At 44.8% G+C, this 16,559-nt stretch overlaps 1 protein-coding gene across 2 annotated transcripts; it reads right to left on the bottom strand.

The window, feature by feature from the left end:
* Positions 1–8: 8 nt before the first annotated feature.
* On the bottom strand, positions 9–15,984 carry rfx3 (regulatory factor X, 3 (influences HLA class II expression)). Of its 2 annotated transcripts, XM_056432033.1 has the most exons (17): positions 15,887–15,984; positions 11,733–11,845; positions 11,469–11,557; positions 10,421–10,679; positions 9,151–9,225; positions 8,701–8,882; positions 8,371–8,490; positions 8,159–8,283; positions 7,921–8,036; positions 7,093–7,208; positions 6,775–6,929; positions 6,568–6,665; positions 6,269–6,418; positions 5,927–6,135; positions 5,670–5,823; positions 5,419–5,461; positions 9–4,811 (listed from the first exon to the last, which is right to left on the bottom strand). In XM_056432033.1, exons 2-17 carry the CDS (start codon positions 11,838–11,840, stop codon positions 4,531–4,533), a joined length of 2,280 nt encoding a protein of 759 aa, XP_056288008.1. In that variant the 5' UTR covers positions 11,841–11,845; positions 15,887–15,984; the 3' UTR covers positions 9–4,530. The 2 variants fall into 2 exon arrangements, 1 of the variants encoding a protein (XP_056288008.1); XR_008833846.1 differs by lacking the exons at positions 9–4,811; positions 5,419–5,461; positions 5,670–5,823; positions 5,927–6,135; positions 6,269–6,418 and having other exon boundaries at positions 6,576–6,665; positions 6,775–6,889.
* Positions 15,985–16,559: the final 575 nt, after the last annotated feature.

Genomic DNA, 16,559 nt, shown 5'->3' with positions numbered 1-16,559 from the left:
CACGTGACTTGAACAAGAAAACATTTATTACTGCAAAGACGAGTCACAAATTTTAAGAAAACAACACTAAGAAGCTAGCCTGAGCTGAGATCTGAAATATTCAGAAAACCAAACTACATGTGTCTTTAATAGTTTCTATATTCATCAATACGACACACTAAATGATAATGTCTTTATAAATATAAAAGTCCCCCAATTGTCCTCGTTTTTTGTATGTAAAATACACGATACAAATCACCCTACACGCATTGGTTCGTTTGTCAATTTGAGAAGTAACTTAATTGCACACAAAAAGAAAGTCACATGAAATGTCTGTATATATTATATCAGATATTATACATTATCCAAAAAAAGAGAAAGAAAGCACTTCAGCCAACAAATCTGATAAGATGTTCACCAAAAGAATAAATCAAATAATTAAGACACAAATAAATATACCTTTTTTTCAGATTTTGATATATACATATTTGTCGAAGGTGAACACAAAAAAAAAAAAAAAACTTCCCCAAATGCCACTGCCAAATGCTTGTGCTTGCATTAGAGCGTGCTACAGATGGCCACGACTCACTAGACTGTCAAATGGCACTTGAAAACATCCAAATACAAATCTCAAACGGGTCACAGCATTCAGAAAAATATCATTTGACAAAAGAAATCACGATCATGAGAAAAAAACAATTCAAAAGAGCATTTTACTTACAGTAACTCACCTTGTTCATGAACCAGTTCTGTACAATAAAAAGCCGTCTGCAGGTCATCTACCACGTGTAAACTACTACAAGTATGTGTGTGGAGTCACATCCAGCTGATAAGTAGTCCAGTCTGAAGACAGGTATTTATGCTTCGCTGGTGTCTTCAGTGGCAGCACCTCCCTCACCACCACCCACCAGAGACCCAATAGTCGCCTCGGCCATCTGCTCTGGCCGGGGGGAACTTAAAGGCACTGGAGTCTGCTCTGGGTCAGTGAAGCTGCCACGTCGCCCACTCTTCAGCTTTCGCTCCTATGACAAGTTAAGGAATAGCTTATGTCTTTCTTTCTTTCCCTCCCTCTGGTTGGAAATGCGCTCCTTTCAAAAAACAGCTGTTACAGAAACAATCTCACTTCTCAATTCCAAAGACACTGAGAAATAAAGTACAACTGTGTTGGCAGCATTAGCATCTGCCCGGTTACGACCGGGCAGATTTTGAGATGCGGAAAGCGGAAAGAAAAAAAAATCACTGTCTGGCACATAAGTCTATGTATAATATAATGAAAAGACCAAAAATGAAACAAACAAAAAATATTTCAAGCAGCAGATGGTAGGCGTGAAAGACCAGAAAGCACTTGATGACCCTAAAGCACACAATTAAGATTTTAAAGATAGACATTGTATAAGCCGTTTTCACTTCAGGCACAAAATAAAACAAGTTTACATCTACAATGTCGGACTTGATTTATATGACGAGGGAGCTGAGATTCATGTCGGGAGAAAATGAAATGAAATCATTCAGTGAGAGAAGGTCAAATGACACAAAGCGTCAACTTTCATTCATACTTGTTACAGTTTCCAGATTTAGAACATCTGAAAATTGACACCAGCCAAACGCCATCACTTCTTTTCAGCCGATTGAGCTTTTGGGAATAGACTTCATTTTGTCAGAGTTATGAGAATGCAGATTGATATGCAGCTCTGGAGAAAGAGATGAACTAGGGCTCAAGTTTTTGGCTGCATTCATTTTTGTTTTGGGTATTTTCATCCCTTTTCTGTGTTCTGCCAACAGTTTAATACCAGAAGTCGAAGAGCAAATTCATTATGGTCACGGACTGACGTAAACAAAACGCCGCAGGCCTCCGACTTCCAGCTACTTGAAGCTCATTGACCTTTTCTCGCAGACTTTTCAAACTGTTCTTAAGCAATAGAATAGAAAAGCCAGATTTGTGTGCGCTCAATTCCAAGATCTGGTAAGCCAGACGTTTCAATCCAGCAGACTCGGGGTTAACGTTTCCGATCTCTCCCAAAGTGTCATGGAAATGATTTCACCAAACATCTGTGAGATTCCACTGACCCAGAAACATAAATGACATGCAGTACTTGCTCTCCCTCCTTTGCTGCTAGGCACAAAGAACACAGATCCTGTGGCCCTCTCGTCTCTGGAGAAGGAATCATTAACTAGTGATGGAGCCGACAACAAGCGAGTACAGAACATACAGTGCCATCCCTTTTCTCCACCTTAATAAACCTACACACTGAAAGAAAAACAACAACAACTCCTGGTCCTCCTTTACAGTAGGTCTGCCAAAGCAGTGGTATAATTCATGATTCATCATCAGCACCCATTAGAATATGGTGTAATGAGCGAGCATCTAAACCAAAACACAATAAATATCAATAAATAAACACTTCTGCAGAAAAACCGTGCAGACCATTTAAACAAGCATGAAACAAACAAAAACAAATATTTTAGTCACAAATTGTTCCTATTTAGAGGATTAATCTCAATAATCTCCACAACATAGAATGTTAGAACAGTTCAAGTATAGATGTAGTCGAATGAATCAGAAGTTAGTCCCCATGTCTTTCCCATCTCACAGTCTATGAACTACTTACAGAAGAGCTACGAAAAGAAACAATCACATATAAAGCAACAAATATATGCAGTGTATCATCATTATATATATATACTATACACATATATATATATCTATATATATCTCTTTGAATATCACAAAATATCGAATTTTGGTCCACTGTACAAAGACGATCTTTAAACAGGGAACAAAGGACGAAAGCATTTATGGGCTAAAACTGAAATGGAAATGTATCAGAGGTGAGAGAAAAGCAATGCAGGTTTTCTCTATCGCGTTGAGATTTGTGCAGTACAGTGGTGTGTGTGTGCAATAAGGTTTGGTGACTGTGCTGCACGCGTCAAAGGGCTGGCACCACTGGTTTGAGGTAGGGTGACTGATGGATGTGTTTCAACACACACACACACACACACACAAGCAAACAGACACACAAGCACAGACACACAGGCTTACGTACACATGCACATACAAACACAGTGCAGACCTATGCATTCATGATCTCTCTCTTTCACACACACTCTCGAACACACACACGCACACACACCACCCGATAACAAAGGCTAATGCAAGAGTACGCCTCAAGAGGGCAGAGTGAGGGCAGGAGCAAGGCTAAAGACCGTGATTCAGAGAAGTAATAAGCTCCGTAGAGCTGATCCAGAGAAAACCACAGGTGTGTCTGTCTTCCTTGGTCTCAACACGGACGAGCCAGCCCAAATCCAGCCACCAGAAAGCCGAATGTGTGGCTGGGCCAATGCAGCGCGGCTGTGGGCTCTCTGCAGCGCAGTCAGGACGACAAGGACCGCTGCATTGAAGGATAAGGCACTATGATAAAGCCGAGGTACATTAAATCCCTGACATTCCTTCTGCTCCGCGACATGGCACTGTGGGGCAGGAGACCGCTCTCCTCTCAGCTTCCTCTTGTTGGTTTGTTTTTGGTCCTTTGTCAACTTAAGAGATTTCGTTACGACGGAAACTGCACACAAAAAAAAAAACCCACGCACACAGGGGAACACGGCCAGTGAATTGTTGCGCTGGTCATGTGAACGACACGACAGAGCATCTACAAAGATGAAAGGCGAGCGTTATGCACGGAGTGCACAGCAAAGCTAGCGTTGAGGAAGTGGTTCTGTACAGCTGGTCTTCTCAATCTCATTTCTATATACACAAATAGCAGCACAGATACTTCTTTCGGGGGGTTCTTTTTCCGTGGCTAAAATCTAGACGTGGTCGTCAGTGGGAGGCGACCGCATGGATTTCGAAACAGAAAAGACAAAACTGCCCCATGATCCTTTTTCAAATGCCACGCATACATAGAACGCCCTCCCTTTTATTTCTTCAGCTACATACAAATACTCAAAATATTTCTGTTCAGCCAAATGTTTATCAGCAGTTGGAATGCATGTGGACATAAATCATGCTCAAATTAGGAGGGATGAGTGGAACTCAAATCAAAACAAAACACAATGATAGCACCATGAGTTTTTGGGTAACACCAATTGAAAGTACAGCAAAACTATTTACAAAAGGTGAAGGTCTTAAATCGATGACTTTCCACCACTGGGACTGACATGGATTTGAGCTCTGAGACGTCAGTAGTTTGAAAGAGTGGACTTTCCCTTTAAGACAAAACCCGTCTGTTTCGACAGACAGAGGCCTGGAGTCATGCCAAGGCAGGAAAACATTTAACGGGTCAGATTAGTCCTCCTCCACGTTGCCGCATTGCGATAGAGCGCACCTTCACGGGCCGACACCACATCCAGAATCTAAGCAATCGGACCGCACATCTTGGCCAGAGTATCATCATCTCAGCACTCCCCCCACTGACAGCTGCAGATATGGAGAGGAGAGCGTGTCGGAGACGACGCGTGGACAAGACGGAAACATCGAGACTTACAGAGAGAAAGATATGTGGGGAGTGAGTCGGCAACACGGGCCGAACGACGGTCGGCCGCGCCCTCGCACCCTCAGACCGAGGCGTAGGTGTTGCCGGTGGCGCTGCAGTGGCGGATGGTGGGAGTGGCGGCAGAAGGGGTCAGAATGTGTTCAGTGTGGTCCTGCTGGGGCTGGGGCAGCGAGTGGAGGACGCCTGGCTGGACGACCCCCACGACAGGGTGGGATCCGTCCTCGAGGGCCCCGACCTGGATCACCTGGATCACCTCGTGCTCAGACTTTTCTCGCTTCGCCAGAGGCTCCCCGGTCTCCTCCAAGTCGTCTTCTAAGTCGCTGTCCATCCCGCTGGTTTCATCTAGACAGGAGGAAGCATCCCGCGTGTAAAACACTGGCACGGACTCGAGAGCTCACTGAAAGACGACGTTGCTCTGTATACACTACCGTTCAAAAGTTTGGGGTCACTTAGAAATGTCTTTATCTTTCAAAGAAAAGCACTGTTTTTTCAATAAAGATAACATTAATCAAAAATACACACTATACATTGTTAATGTGGTAAATGACTATTCTAGGTGGAAACGTCTGGTTTCTAATGAAATATCTCCATCGGTGTATAGAGGCCCTTTTACAGCAACTGTCACTCCAGTGTTCTAATGGTACATTGTGTTTGCTAATCGCCTTAGAAGACTAATGTCTGATTAGAAAACCCTTGTGCAATTATGTTAGCACAGCTGAAAACAGTTATGCTGGTGATATAAGCTATACAACTGGCCTTCCTTTGAGCTTGAAGAACAAACTGAATACTTCAAATATTAATCATTATTTCTAACCTTGTCAATGTCTTGACTATATTTTCTATTCAATTTTCAATTCATTTGATAAATAAAAGTGAGTTTTCATGGAAGACACAAAATTGTCTGGATGACCTCAAACTTTTGAACGGCCGTGTACATTGTGCCACGTACCTCTGTCGATGTTAGAGAGGGACAGCGTGGTGAGGCTGTCGAACTGAAAACAGACAAACGTCACAGTTAGTGGGGGACATGCGCTCACACAGTTCTAACAGAGAGAGATGCCACATTGTAAATGAGGTAAAACGTCTGTTCTGGGATGATTTCATCAACAGATGAGCAAAGAGAGGTCATTTCACATTCGATGTATAATGCATCCGTCATACAGCACTGTGTAATACTGTGTTGAGATGCTCCTGTTATACCTCCCCCATGACTCCGATGGGCGTCTCTCCTGTAGCTTGAGCCACCCGATGCTCCACAAGGTAAAACATGTACTCGTCGTACAGCAGGCGAATCAGGTGGAAGGACCCAAAGCTGGCAGCGCTGCGAAGGGTCAGGTCCCTGATCACCATAGAACTGCAGAGACGGGAAACAAAACATTGGGAGCGTTACGCCGTGGGAGCGTTACGCCTCCCAGGGGGGGCGTCTCGGTGTGGCCGCGTTGCCGTCGCTCGCAGACCTGTAGAAGGACCACTTGAGCAGGAACTGTCGAGCTGCCCTGGGGAAGCTGGGCCGGTGCTCGTAAGGCTTGAGCACCTGAGTGACCACATTCTCCAGCCAAGCTGCCCACTGCTCCAGAGAGCTTTGCTGCTGTAGCGTGGCCTTGAAGTCCAGCTCCAAGTGCTGAACAACCCCCTCCTCACACTGGCACACCCATGATGCCTGTTCCTGTACAGCAGCGAAAGAGAAAGAACTGAATGTTCACACATGTAGTGTGACGGTAAAAAGAAGAAAACTGTGGATTATAGAGAAGGAAAGGCACAGGGCACCAGCACCGAACATCCAAACACAAAGAGCTGACCTGTACGTTGGCAAAGTCAACACGGTTGAGATCGCTCAGCATCTGGTTAATCTGTGACGTGTTTTGCAGAACAGCACGTGCCGCCTGAGCCAGGTGGTTCAGAGATGTGTATCTGCGCAGTGTTTGCGCAAAGGCACTAACAGCGTCAATCTGTGGAAAGAGCACACAAAAAAAAAAAGCCCAGGTGTTACCTTCAAAAGTGATGACAAATGTGACTCTTGTGTGTCTTGTATTTATTTTATAAACGGTAACGGGTGACTTTTAAATCTAGCATTTTCCCAGAAGGTAACTGTTGGTACCTTGGTCTGGATCATTCTCTGTGGAATGGCATTCATGGCATTATTGAGCCAACCTTCCAGGCTTTTGGCAAAGTTGCGAATGGCTTGAGTCAAGGCACCTGGAAGACAACAACAACAATAACAACAACAGTGACTTTAGGATTGGGCTGTTACCAGCATGGACACAGCAAACAAGCAAGCTGAGAGGTGTGTTTGACTGTGGCTCACTGGGAATGGGTCTCAGGACATCAGGGATGAGGATCTCCACAAGGGCCTGGTACATTAGATGGTCACAGGTACTCATCCATTTGAGCACAGTCTCGTTCCTGCACAGTTCCAGTAGCTGTGAACGGGGAAGCCGCGCTTCAATCTCACTTAAGCTGCTGAGGAATGAACAAATCGGACTCAGAAAAATGCCTTGGATTTTTCAGCACGTCCTAAAAATAATTTAAGCGTGCTGATATGTCTTTGTGGGAAAACACTTTCTTTATCAGAAAAAAAGAAGAGAAGAATAATCCACTTTGTAAATTAAGAGCTTGGCCTCACCTGTTTTCTGTTAGAGTGGCACCCTCTACAGAGTCAGGGGGAGAATAACGCCAGAACGTCTGCCACAACTTCTCAATTAGACTGAACTGGAGGTTGACAACCACATCCAGGATGGCCTGAAACAAAAGCAGAGGATAAACCACACACATTAATAGTTTCACTGAAAGTGCCTTCTAAAACAAGAAGAAATAGTTCATTTGAAAACTGTCAACAGTGAATTCTGCACATTAACCCCAATCATGTGAGGAAATATGTTTTTTGGGAAATGTTGGTGAACTGGCTCTTTAATCATGAGAAGAAGGCAGACAGCCTTGGACATAACCTGCGGATGACCCGATTCCTACTTTTTTCAGATAGGAGAGATTTGATTGAACACTTCACGAGATGAAGAGCAGATTCTGCTCCAAAATGCCAATTGCTGGCATTTAGAAATCCGTGTCAGAATAAACACACATGACCTTTCCCAAAGTTTCCACTCTCTAAATCCAGCGTGTTGTTTTGAAAATGTGTAAAACTTTTAGTTCAGTATTTTCAGTCTTACCTGTCTTTTCTCATTAAAGACATTTTAAATAAGATTAAACTCGTAAATCGCTGGCATAATAGTTATTGGCAGATTAATGCACATATAAGAGAAAAGAAAACGTAAAACGTGGGCTAGTCAAATTGATGCTGTAGCATCAACGAATGCTGCAATATTGAAAGGGATTACTGAGCGTTCTTCCAGCACTGAAGAGGGCCCCGGCCCCCTGTTCCCCTCGTGAAGTACACTCATGTGCCAAAGGGAGCTGTGGAGACATTGAAGTGAATATGAAAAGCCCTTTATCTAACCTCACAGTGCTCTCTGTAAAGGGACTGGAGAGCTTTCACATCCTCTGGGCTGACGTTCTCCGTATTGCTCGGTCCCAGGTCCAGCTCTACAAAGTCAGGGAGTGCCCGCGAAGCATCTGTTGGAGAGATAAAACAAATGGATGAATTAGAATAATCTGTAAAAACTAAATATTCAGTGTATTTGAGGTGTTTTGTGGGTTTTTACAGACATTCACATAAAAGAGAAAAAGCAGCTGACCAAGGAACTGCTGGTGGTGTTGACTCTGTGCAATGACTGTCTGCTCTTCTGCACCAGGAAGGTGCTGGCCTCCACTTGAGTACGTCTCCCCTGAGCAGCCGTCAAACTTCTGCACCGGCTTGAACCTGCGAGAACGCCAGAATCTATGAAAAACTGCGACTTGTTTCCCGACAAATGCTGCAGGTCTGTCGTGTGCCTCGTTGCCTGTGTACCTCTGTTTTTGCTGAACAGGTTGCTGTCTGAGGGCCATATACTGCATGTCTTCTTGGAGCCTATTGAGTGGCGAGTCGGGTTTCACACGTATACCATAATAATGGTATTTGGAGTTCCCTCTGCAAGTCAAAACACACGTTGACGGATTCTCAAGGGGACGTGTGCAGAAATGTTCACGTGGATGGGAGGGAGGGACAGAAGAGGGGAACGGATGAGGCTTTCAGAATATCAGGGTGTCAATGAATGACAACAGTAAGAAGAGCCACGCAAGCATACAGCCGTTAGATGAAAATCCTGAGTTGCCAAAAAAATAAGAAAAAGAAGCTAACCTTGTCCCTAGGCGCCTTGTACGGAGTCCCATGAAGATGGAGCGGATAAGTTTACCAAAAGAGGCTGCGTTCACAGGGTCCAGTTTCTGCTCCTGACAGTGGCGCAGGTAATGATTGTAGAGGGTGGATCGTGGTAGACTTACGCCCTCTGCTGTCTCATAGTTGTCCAACAGCCACTGGAGCTACAAGGGAACACATGCTTAGTTTTCTAAACCAAAGAAATTCAAACACGGGTCCATGCAAAGTGTCTGGAAAGACCTCAGACGAGCAGTCTGATGTTGCACAACTCTGCAAAAGCATTCTATGGCAGCAAGTGCATTTAAACAATAGGAACAACTAAAAGCAACAAAAACAGAAAGTCAAACTCAAACGTGTTCAGAGCTGAGAGAGGCAGTCGTCGGGCAGAAGTCAAAGTAAAGGGAGGGCAAAGCATTCGTAAAAGCAACTTACATGGCTGTTGAGCAGCGAGCTTCTCTGACTGGATAAACCCTCAGATTTTTGGAGAGTCTCAATCGCCATTTCAATCTGATAAACCACGAAGCACAGGACAACAACATGTAAGAGGGGAGAGGAGGGGGGGGGGGGGGGGAATAAAAACAAAAGCAAGACAAATAAAAGCGCTGGTGCTGCAGACACGTTCGTATCCACTGGCAAAAAATAAAGAGAACCTAGAAAGGATCACAAGGCAAGCACCACTAAACCCAAGCAGAGCAGGACTACCTGTCATTTAAAGAAAGTCTAAGCCGAGTTGAGGAGCGGGGACAGAGGCTCGATGTGATCAACGGAGCACTTCAATGGAGGGCAGTTGGCAGACACACAACCCTTCCAGATTCCACCGGCACGGCTTCACTTAGAACAACCAGCATGTGCAGAGAAAATGAGTCTCTCCGTTATAAAAACAAAAAAGTATGAGGCAGTGTGCCAAGATTTTTTTTAGGAACACCTGCGCGTCAACCTCAAGGGTTTTACTGAAAAGCTTCATTCGAAAATGTCTAATTGGGTAGCGGCATTTTCACAAACAGCTTAAAGCCTAAAACACCCACAGTCGCAAAAGTTAACAAAGGGGCCCATTTATACAGCCGCATCACTGAGGCTACACACTAATGAGCTGGTGTTTGCTTTCGCAGTTTGATTCAATAATAAAAATGGAAAAAGCATTTCTCCTTTGCACCGTCATTATTGGGTGTTCTCATCTCTGCCACGACTGATATCCTCATAATGTCAGTCGCCAAGCATCATCGGTACCTTACTGCCCGACAGCATTATTACGGTGGACGATATGAGAAGAGCTCATGGGGCGTTTAGATTAGAGCAAAAAGGCAAAGCTCTTGTGACGCATGCGCCACTTTGTCCAATGCAGGACTCTCATGAGGAAGAGGAGGCATGCTCTCCTTCATACACGGGTCTCAGGTCTTAGCCCCTCCTTTCTTCTCCATACATCAGCAGAGGATCATCACCAGGGATACAAACACACCAGACACGAGTCATAGAGGAGGTGCACACGCAAGCTGCTTCTCGAGAATGTGCCACGTGTGCCATGTGTACATACTGACATTTGGAGAACATGGACACACATATTGAGTTTAAATATGGAACTCTGCTCAAGAGACTGGCGTTCCACCTCTTGGATCCAACTAGTGCATCGATGAATAAAGTAGCACAGAGACAGAGCATTTACGTTCCGAGGCCGAGACACGATGAGCGGGCGATGTCGACTCACAGTGGCCGGGGAGGCGCGTGCCGTCTGGCTGACAGGGTGGGGTGCAGCGTTGTCCATGATGTAAGCCCCAGGGCTGGTGCTGATGACCTGACCCCCTGCCAGATTCATGCTCATTCCTCCACTGCCCCCGCCTCCGTTGTTGGTCATGCCATGAGACGTCGCCACAGTGGACACTTGTGATGAGCTGCTCTGCGTGTCAAAGTAGTTCCCGCCACTGTTCTGGCTGTACAGCTGCGGCTCTGAGTACGAGTAGGTTCTTCTGTTCAGAAGAGAGGGTAGCAGTCAGTCAATGTGCCCACAACTAAACTCAAATCTTTCAGAGTTATTATTTCAAATGCAGTTTTTTCTACTTTCATCTATTTTATCTATTGATGTGGTAGTTACAACAATATTGTTTGTGCAGGAACAGTCAAATACTGTCAGCGACCAACCGTCCAATCCAAAAATGTAATTTTTGTGGACTTTTTTTTTTTAAAGAACCATAACGTTTTGTATTTATACGTTTCCATGGGATTTTGTTTGTGATGCGAGTGTGCCTTTTAACTTTCACATATTACGTTGACACCTGGTGCTCAGGCCATGTGTCCAGCCGTTTGCCGTCGTTTGATTTATATGTTTAAGCACTTAGTCTAGCTTATGCAAGCGTTTCCGACACGAGCCGAGGTCACGCAGTCTGTGCGTTTATGTCTCCCTGTGTGTGAGTCTCTGTGTTATCACAGTCGGACAAACACAGCGTGGGCGATTCAGTCGAGGGTCCACGTAACCCCGATTCCTCAGACCCAGGGGACCCTGGTGTAGCATCGGCACTTAAAAGAGGCCTACTTCTGGTCATGTTCAGGTGACGGAGCACAATCGAGCACACGACTGCAGACTCCTCATACGAGTCAAAGAAGACAAAAAACCCCAATGCCCTCCCACCGACATCATCTGCTTGTGACATGAATGACGGTTTGAGGAGCCTCAAGAGGAGGAGGAACAGGCTGCGGAGACTTAGCGCTAATATTTATAGAGTGGTGTAAGAGCGGCACTGGGTAACAGAGTGACTCACATGTTGCCATTAGTGTAGACGCTACTGTTTTCCTCCACATACTGCACCTGTGCTGGGTAAACATGCTGGACCTGTTGAACGGTCTGGGCCTGGCAAGACAAATTGCAAAGTTGTAAATTAATTATTTAATGGACCAAAAGCACATATTTACTGTGACATACAGACATGCACACACACGCACGCACGCCCACACACACATATGCACATACAGCATCGCAGGAACATTTAGACACGAACACACCCACACAGACCGGCTGGATGTACCTGTTGCTGGACAGGCCCCTGCTGGGTGGAGCCTGTAGGCTGGACAGGCACGGTGGTCTGAAGAGGGACTGTGGAGGTGGAGTCAGCGCCTGCCTCGGGGGTCTGCATGGCGCCTGCACAAGACGGAGAAGACGCGGCGTTACCGTCGATAGATAACGGCCACACACCCTCAACCTACCGGTTAAACCGGCAAGGCAACTTTACAACTCGGCAACAACAGAAACACGGTCATCTCGACGCATCATCGGGATTGAGAGCACACAGGGCATCGAGCATGAAGAACTGCCTTAAAACAGAGCAGATTTACAAATATGGGGCTGCAACAAACAATTAGCCTCACTCTCGTGTTAGCCCGGGACATAAAATGCCCCGAGACACAACAGAAAACAGGACAGCTTTTCTTAAATCAATGCTACTAAAGCGGCTCAAGAGAAATTGTACCCTCGCACCTGTTTCTGCCGTGTGGCACTTAATGTACCGAGCGCCTCATGCATCAGTGACACATCGCCCCGTCTCCATGTTCACAGCCATAAAGCAAGTTAATATTTAACAAACTCCAAATAGATGATGCTTCTCATTACACAGGCAGTTCCCAATTGCACAGGTCCAGTGTTAGTTGCGATTAGGAGTACAGGATCAGTACTAAGAAAAGAACAGGAAAGTGATCTCATATTTGAAAGTTGTTGTTTATTTTTATCAGATAGTGTCATTACTATTAATGAAAGAGCTGTGTGGCTGTCTTGTGCATCAGAGATCAACGACCATGTCGACATCGCTTCCTGTAAGCGAGGCTAAAATCAGCTATTCTGAAAAGATAAGGACAACAGTGTGAAGAGACACTGGTGGTGAACCTGTGTTTATGAGTTAATAATAGTATGGCTGGCTACCATCACCCCTTGCGGGGGAAAGCCACCTCCTCCCCATCACAGTTTCCAAAAACAAGCCTCCCTTGGTTAATTAAGCCAGGTGTCCCTACAGCTTTGAATCTCACCTGAGACTGCCTGCCCCTTACCTTTCATATTATCCTGGTCTTTTTCATGGGAAGAAGGGTTTCACTGTATCTGCATCGGGGTGACCAACCTCAAAGTTGGACTGTGAAGCCGAGTCAATTGTACCTGGTGCACTGAGTGTGTGAGGAGGAAGTCTATTTCCTTTAAATAAACAGAAGCAATGAGATTCATTAACGCAAAGCCATCTGCTTCCAGCATGACTATTTTCAACACCTCGGGGAGGGGGATGCGAGGATAAACTATCACTGTCAGACATGTCAGCGGGCTGTTGCTAGACAGGCTGCAGTCTGGTTCTTGGAAAAATAACTTACTATCCCAGTCAAATATTCATATTCTGTGATTTAGACAAGACATTTATGACATAAATTCCCTAAAAAGTGACACACACAGGCAAGCCGTTCGCTGCAGGCCACCCGAAATGATGCAAAACTGTAGCATTCAGCTTCCTGGAAGCACAAGCTAAAGAAGGACATGTGCGGAGAGGACAATCTGGACTTATAATACTCTGCCGTGCAGTTTGAAAGCCAAAGAACATGGCCCCAACTGAGCCCACCAAATGAGAGCCCCTGCATCACAACACACTCTTGTTGCCTCACCCCAACCCCCTCCATAAACACACACACACACACCTCCTGCCTCACCATTCAGGCACTCCCTTGTGGCCCACTTAAATGCTGTGCTCCACTGAGCAAGTGCAAGCCCTACAAAGACACAGAGGAACAAAAGCCACCAAGGAGGGCAACATTTTGCCCTGCATTTTCTCCCCTCAATTTCTCTCACTAACATGACAAGCAACAAATATGGAAAAGTGCAAAGTTCACAGTCGCCGCTATCAGAATATATACAGAGCCGTATTTGCCTCGCTAATGATCATGTATGATACGGTGGCGTCTGGCGGACCAAGTAGAGAAATATAGATCTGGTTCACACACACACACACACACAAAGGGGGAGGTATGCAAAGTGCTGTGTTTGCTTAAGAGTTGAGTTTTAAGATTGCAAAGAAAACCGGGGGTGATCTTTATTGTCACGGCTTGCGCTGATGTTGATATATGAAACATTGCATCAATATACGGGGACACCGACGGTTGTGACAATAAAAAAGTAATCGTGTTCAACGTATATAATCCGTTTTTATTTCACCACAGGAACACGGGAAACTGAAATGTCAACATATTGGGAAGCATCATGACAGCGAGTGTAAATGTACCCTGTTATTGATGTGTGGGGTTAGAAAGGGGAAAAAACAAGGGCCTTTAAGTCTCCTCTTTCATCAACAATATACATTATTGCGGGCAGGCTGGGGGGAAAAACAAACCAAACATGCTGTATTCTGCCAAGCCATGAAAATGGATGACTGAATAATTGAATTAATCAGTCCCTCTTTAAGTGATTGGAAATGTAACAGGATCCAGGCAGCAGGTGGCATGGTACTATTTCTGCGCTGCCGGATTACAGGTAAGTGGTAATATGATATGATCACTAGCAGTTCCCAACATCCTGTCTTCTGTGTTGGAAGAGGTGTCTGTGCATGACCTATTTTGGGTTAGATGTGCCAACAAATCAATATATTTACATTATTTTAGGCCTCACCTGCAGAAAGCAAAACAATAATAATTGTGCGATTTGTAATTTGATCGAATTGGTTTGAAGTGCTCTGACTCTGTCAGGCTGCATGAGTAGTACTTTGATTCATACTATATATATATATATATAAAAATGAATACCCAAAAATCTAATTTTTTACTGTATTACAATATTAATTTACTGCGTGTGGCGGACACATACAGACAAGCCTAGATGGCCAGTAGTCCCATCACTACCAGAGGTGCACCTGTCCCACCTGTCCCACCTCTCCACTGACACACCCAAGCTCTACCTTAACAGGAATCACAGGTCGCAGCTGCAGAGGAGACCCAACGGACCCCGAAATAATTGTGATGCAAGAATCACCCGTAGGATTGAGCAACCTTAAAGTGCATGTTTACTATTCCTTTATCGGCAAAATACATATCGTTTTGAAATAAAACAAATTTAAATGTCGAAAGAAGTTTCAACTCAATCGGTCGTTATTAAGATGAACTAAAGACCTGGATCTCCCTGGACACCGTCACTCCTTCTCTGTCCCCTTTTTTGAGCGCACCCAGAGAAAAGCATGCACACACGTAAGAAAATAAAATAAAAATATGTAATAGTTGAAGTATCAATTAATAATTATACATGCAGCAGGGGTGGATACATATTGACGTTTGCAGTGCAGAATGTAAAATACTAAATAACGAAACGATTGGGAGAAGAGGAAGAAAAAAAAGAGAGAGGGGGGGATGTTACTAACATTGAGATATTTTAATGTTAAATCGGGTGCAGGTGATTTTTCTCAAAGCTGACCACGGCAAAAAAAAAACAATAAAAAAAAACTCATCACAGCCATCCGATGCCACAAAGAGGGCAGATGGAGAGCTAGCGGAGCTACCCTGCTCCCTAAGACAAAAGGGAAAGTAATGGCTTAGCTATTGTCAAAAGCAGTTAGTGTATGGAAAAGCTAGCTCACTGCACTTTCCACTGCTGATCGACGTTATCGATTGTGCATGACCAACGAGATATCAACCACCCGACACACACTTACAATATGCCCGGAACATTAGCCAAGAACGGCACAGGCATCGTAAAGAGGCAACGCTGGCGTTAGCAACCTAGCAACAACAGACACCTGCTCCTGCTCCAGCTGACCAGCTAGCATCAGCGGCTAGCCTCCAGACCGATGCTACCTCCCAGCATGCTGAAGTTTAAGCACCCAAGTTACGCGGAAACCCGTTTTCTCCCACACCGCCTGACGTGTCGGTGGGTTTTAGACGCGAGGCACCCCTCGAGAGGACGTCGCTGCTGTACAGATTGCCACCAGGATCTCTCACAGCTGTGGGTATCTACAGGCAACGTTAGCAAGCGGGCTACCACGTCACAAAGAAACACCCTCGCTAGCAAACTACCCCGGCTATCCGCCGAGCCCTTCATTCAGCCGCAGACAAAACACTCACCACAGCATCAATATCCCCTTCGCACAATTATCCCTTCCAAAGCGAGCAAAGGCCGATTCAGAGCTTGGGGTTAAAAAATAGTAAAAAAAAAAAATGATAGTATTCAAACCTGAGCTGAGGACTGGTTGATGAAGATGAGGATGGTGGAGGAGGTGGTAATGATGGAGCGAGAGGTTGTTGTTGGTGGGTTACAGTCGCCAGGGCTACGGTGACTATGGCGCTGCCTCACTGGGCAACAGTTGCTATAAAACTCACCGGGAGCGCGCAACCTCACCAGGCAGGTGGGAGGAGATTAAAGCGCACTTCATACAGTCTCACGGAAATAAAATCAAACCTATAGATATACATATATATATATATACACATGTATTTATCATATATATAAACTATGGAATATTGGGACTATGGAACGAGGCTGTCAACTAAACCCGAGCGAATTGCGTTTAGTCGCATTTATTTGGAGACGTTTAATGAATCGAGAATGAAAAAAACATGCGATAGGATGTTAAATAATAAATAAATTAAAACAACAACTGTAAGCATATTCTTAAAACAATTTTCTTAAAATCTGCATTGTCTGTAGTTTTCCATTGCCGGATGAACCGTTGTATAAAGAACTAACCGTGAACCAGGAACCGCATTATGTTGTTGGATACTTATTAAGGAATTTCTTTTTATTTCCATACTTTCATAGGCTACTTAAGCTACGATATACACTTCTTCTTTTTAAGGTTATTTAATGTTCTCCTGCAATGATACTCTATGCGTGTATTGTGAATATC

This window comes from Pseudoliparis swirei, chromosome 15 (genome assembly GCF_029220125.1).
Source record: "Pseudoliparis swirei isolate HS2019 ecotype Mariana Trench chromosome 15, NWPU_hadal_v1, whole genome shotgun sequence".
Classification (NCBI taxonomy): Eukaryota; Metazoa; Chordata; class Actinopteri; order Perciformes; family Liparidae; genus Pseudoliparis; species Pseudoliparis swirei.
Note: the sequence above shows the minus strand (reverse complement) of the source record. Positions and strands in the feature narration are given on the sequence as shown.

Bases quoted from the DNA above. Each gene is read 5' to 3' on its own strand.
- rfx3 (XM_056432033.1), bottom strand. From the start codon at position 11,840: ATGCAGACCCCCGAGGCAGGCGCTGACTCCACCTCCACAGTCCCTCTT. The intron at 6,419-6,567 runs GTACCAACAGTT...CTCTTTCCACAG, and splicing joins AGAGAATGATCCAGACCAAG to ATTGACGCTGTTAGTGCCTT. The intron at 6,136-6,268 runs GTCAGCTCTTTG...GCTGCTGTACAG, and splicing joins TTGACTTTGCCAACGTACAG to GAACAGGCATCATGGGTGTG.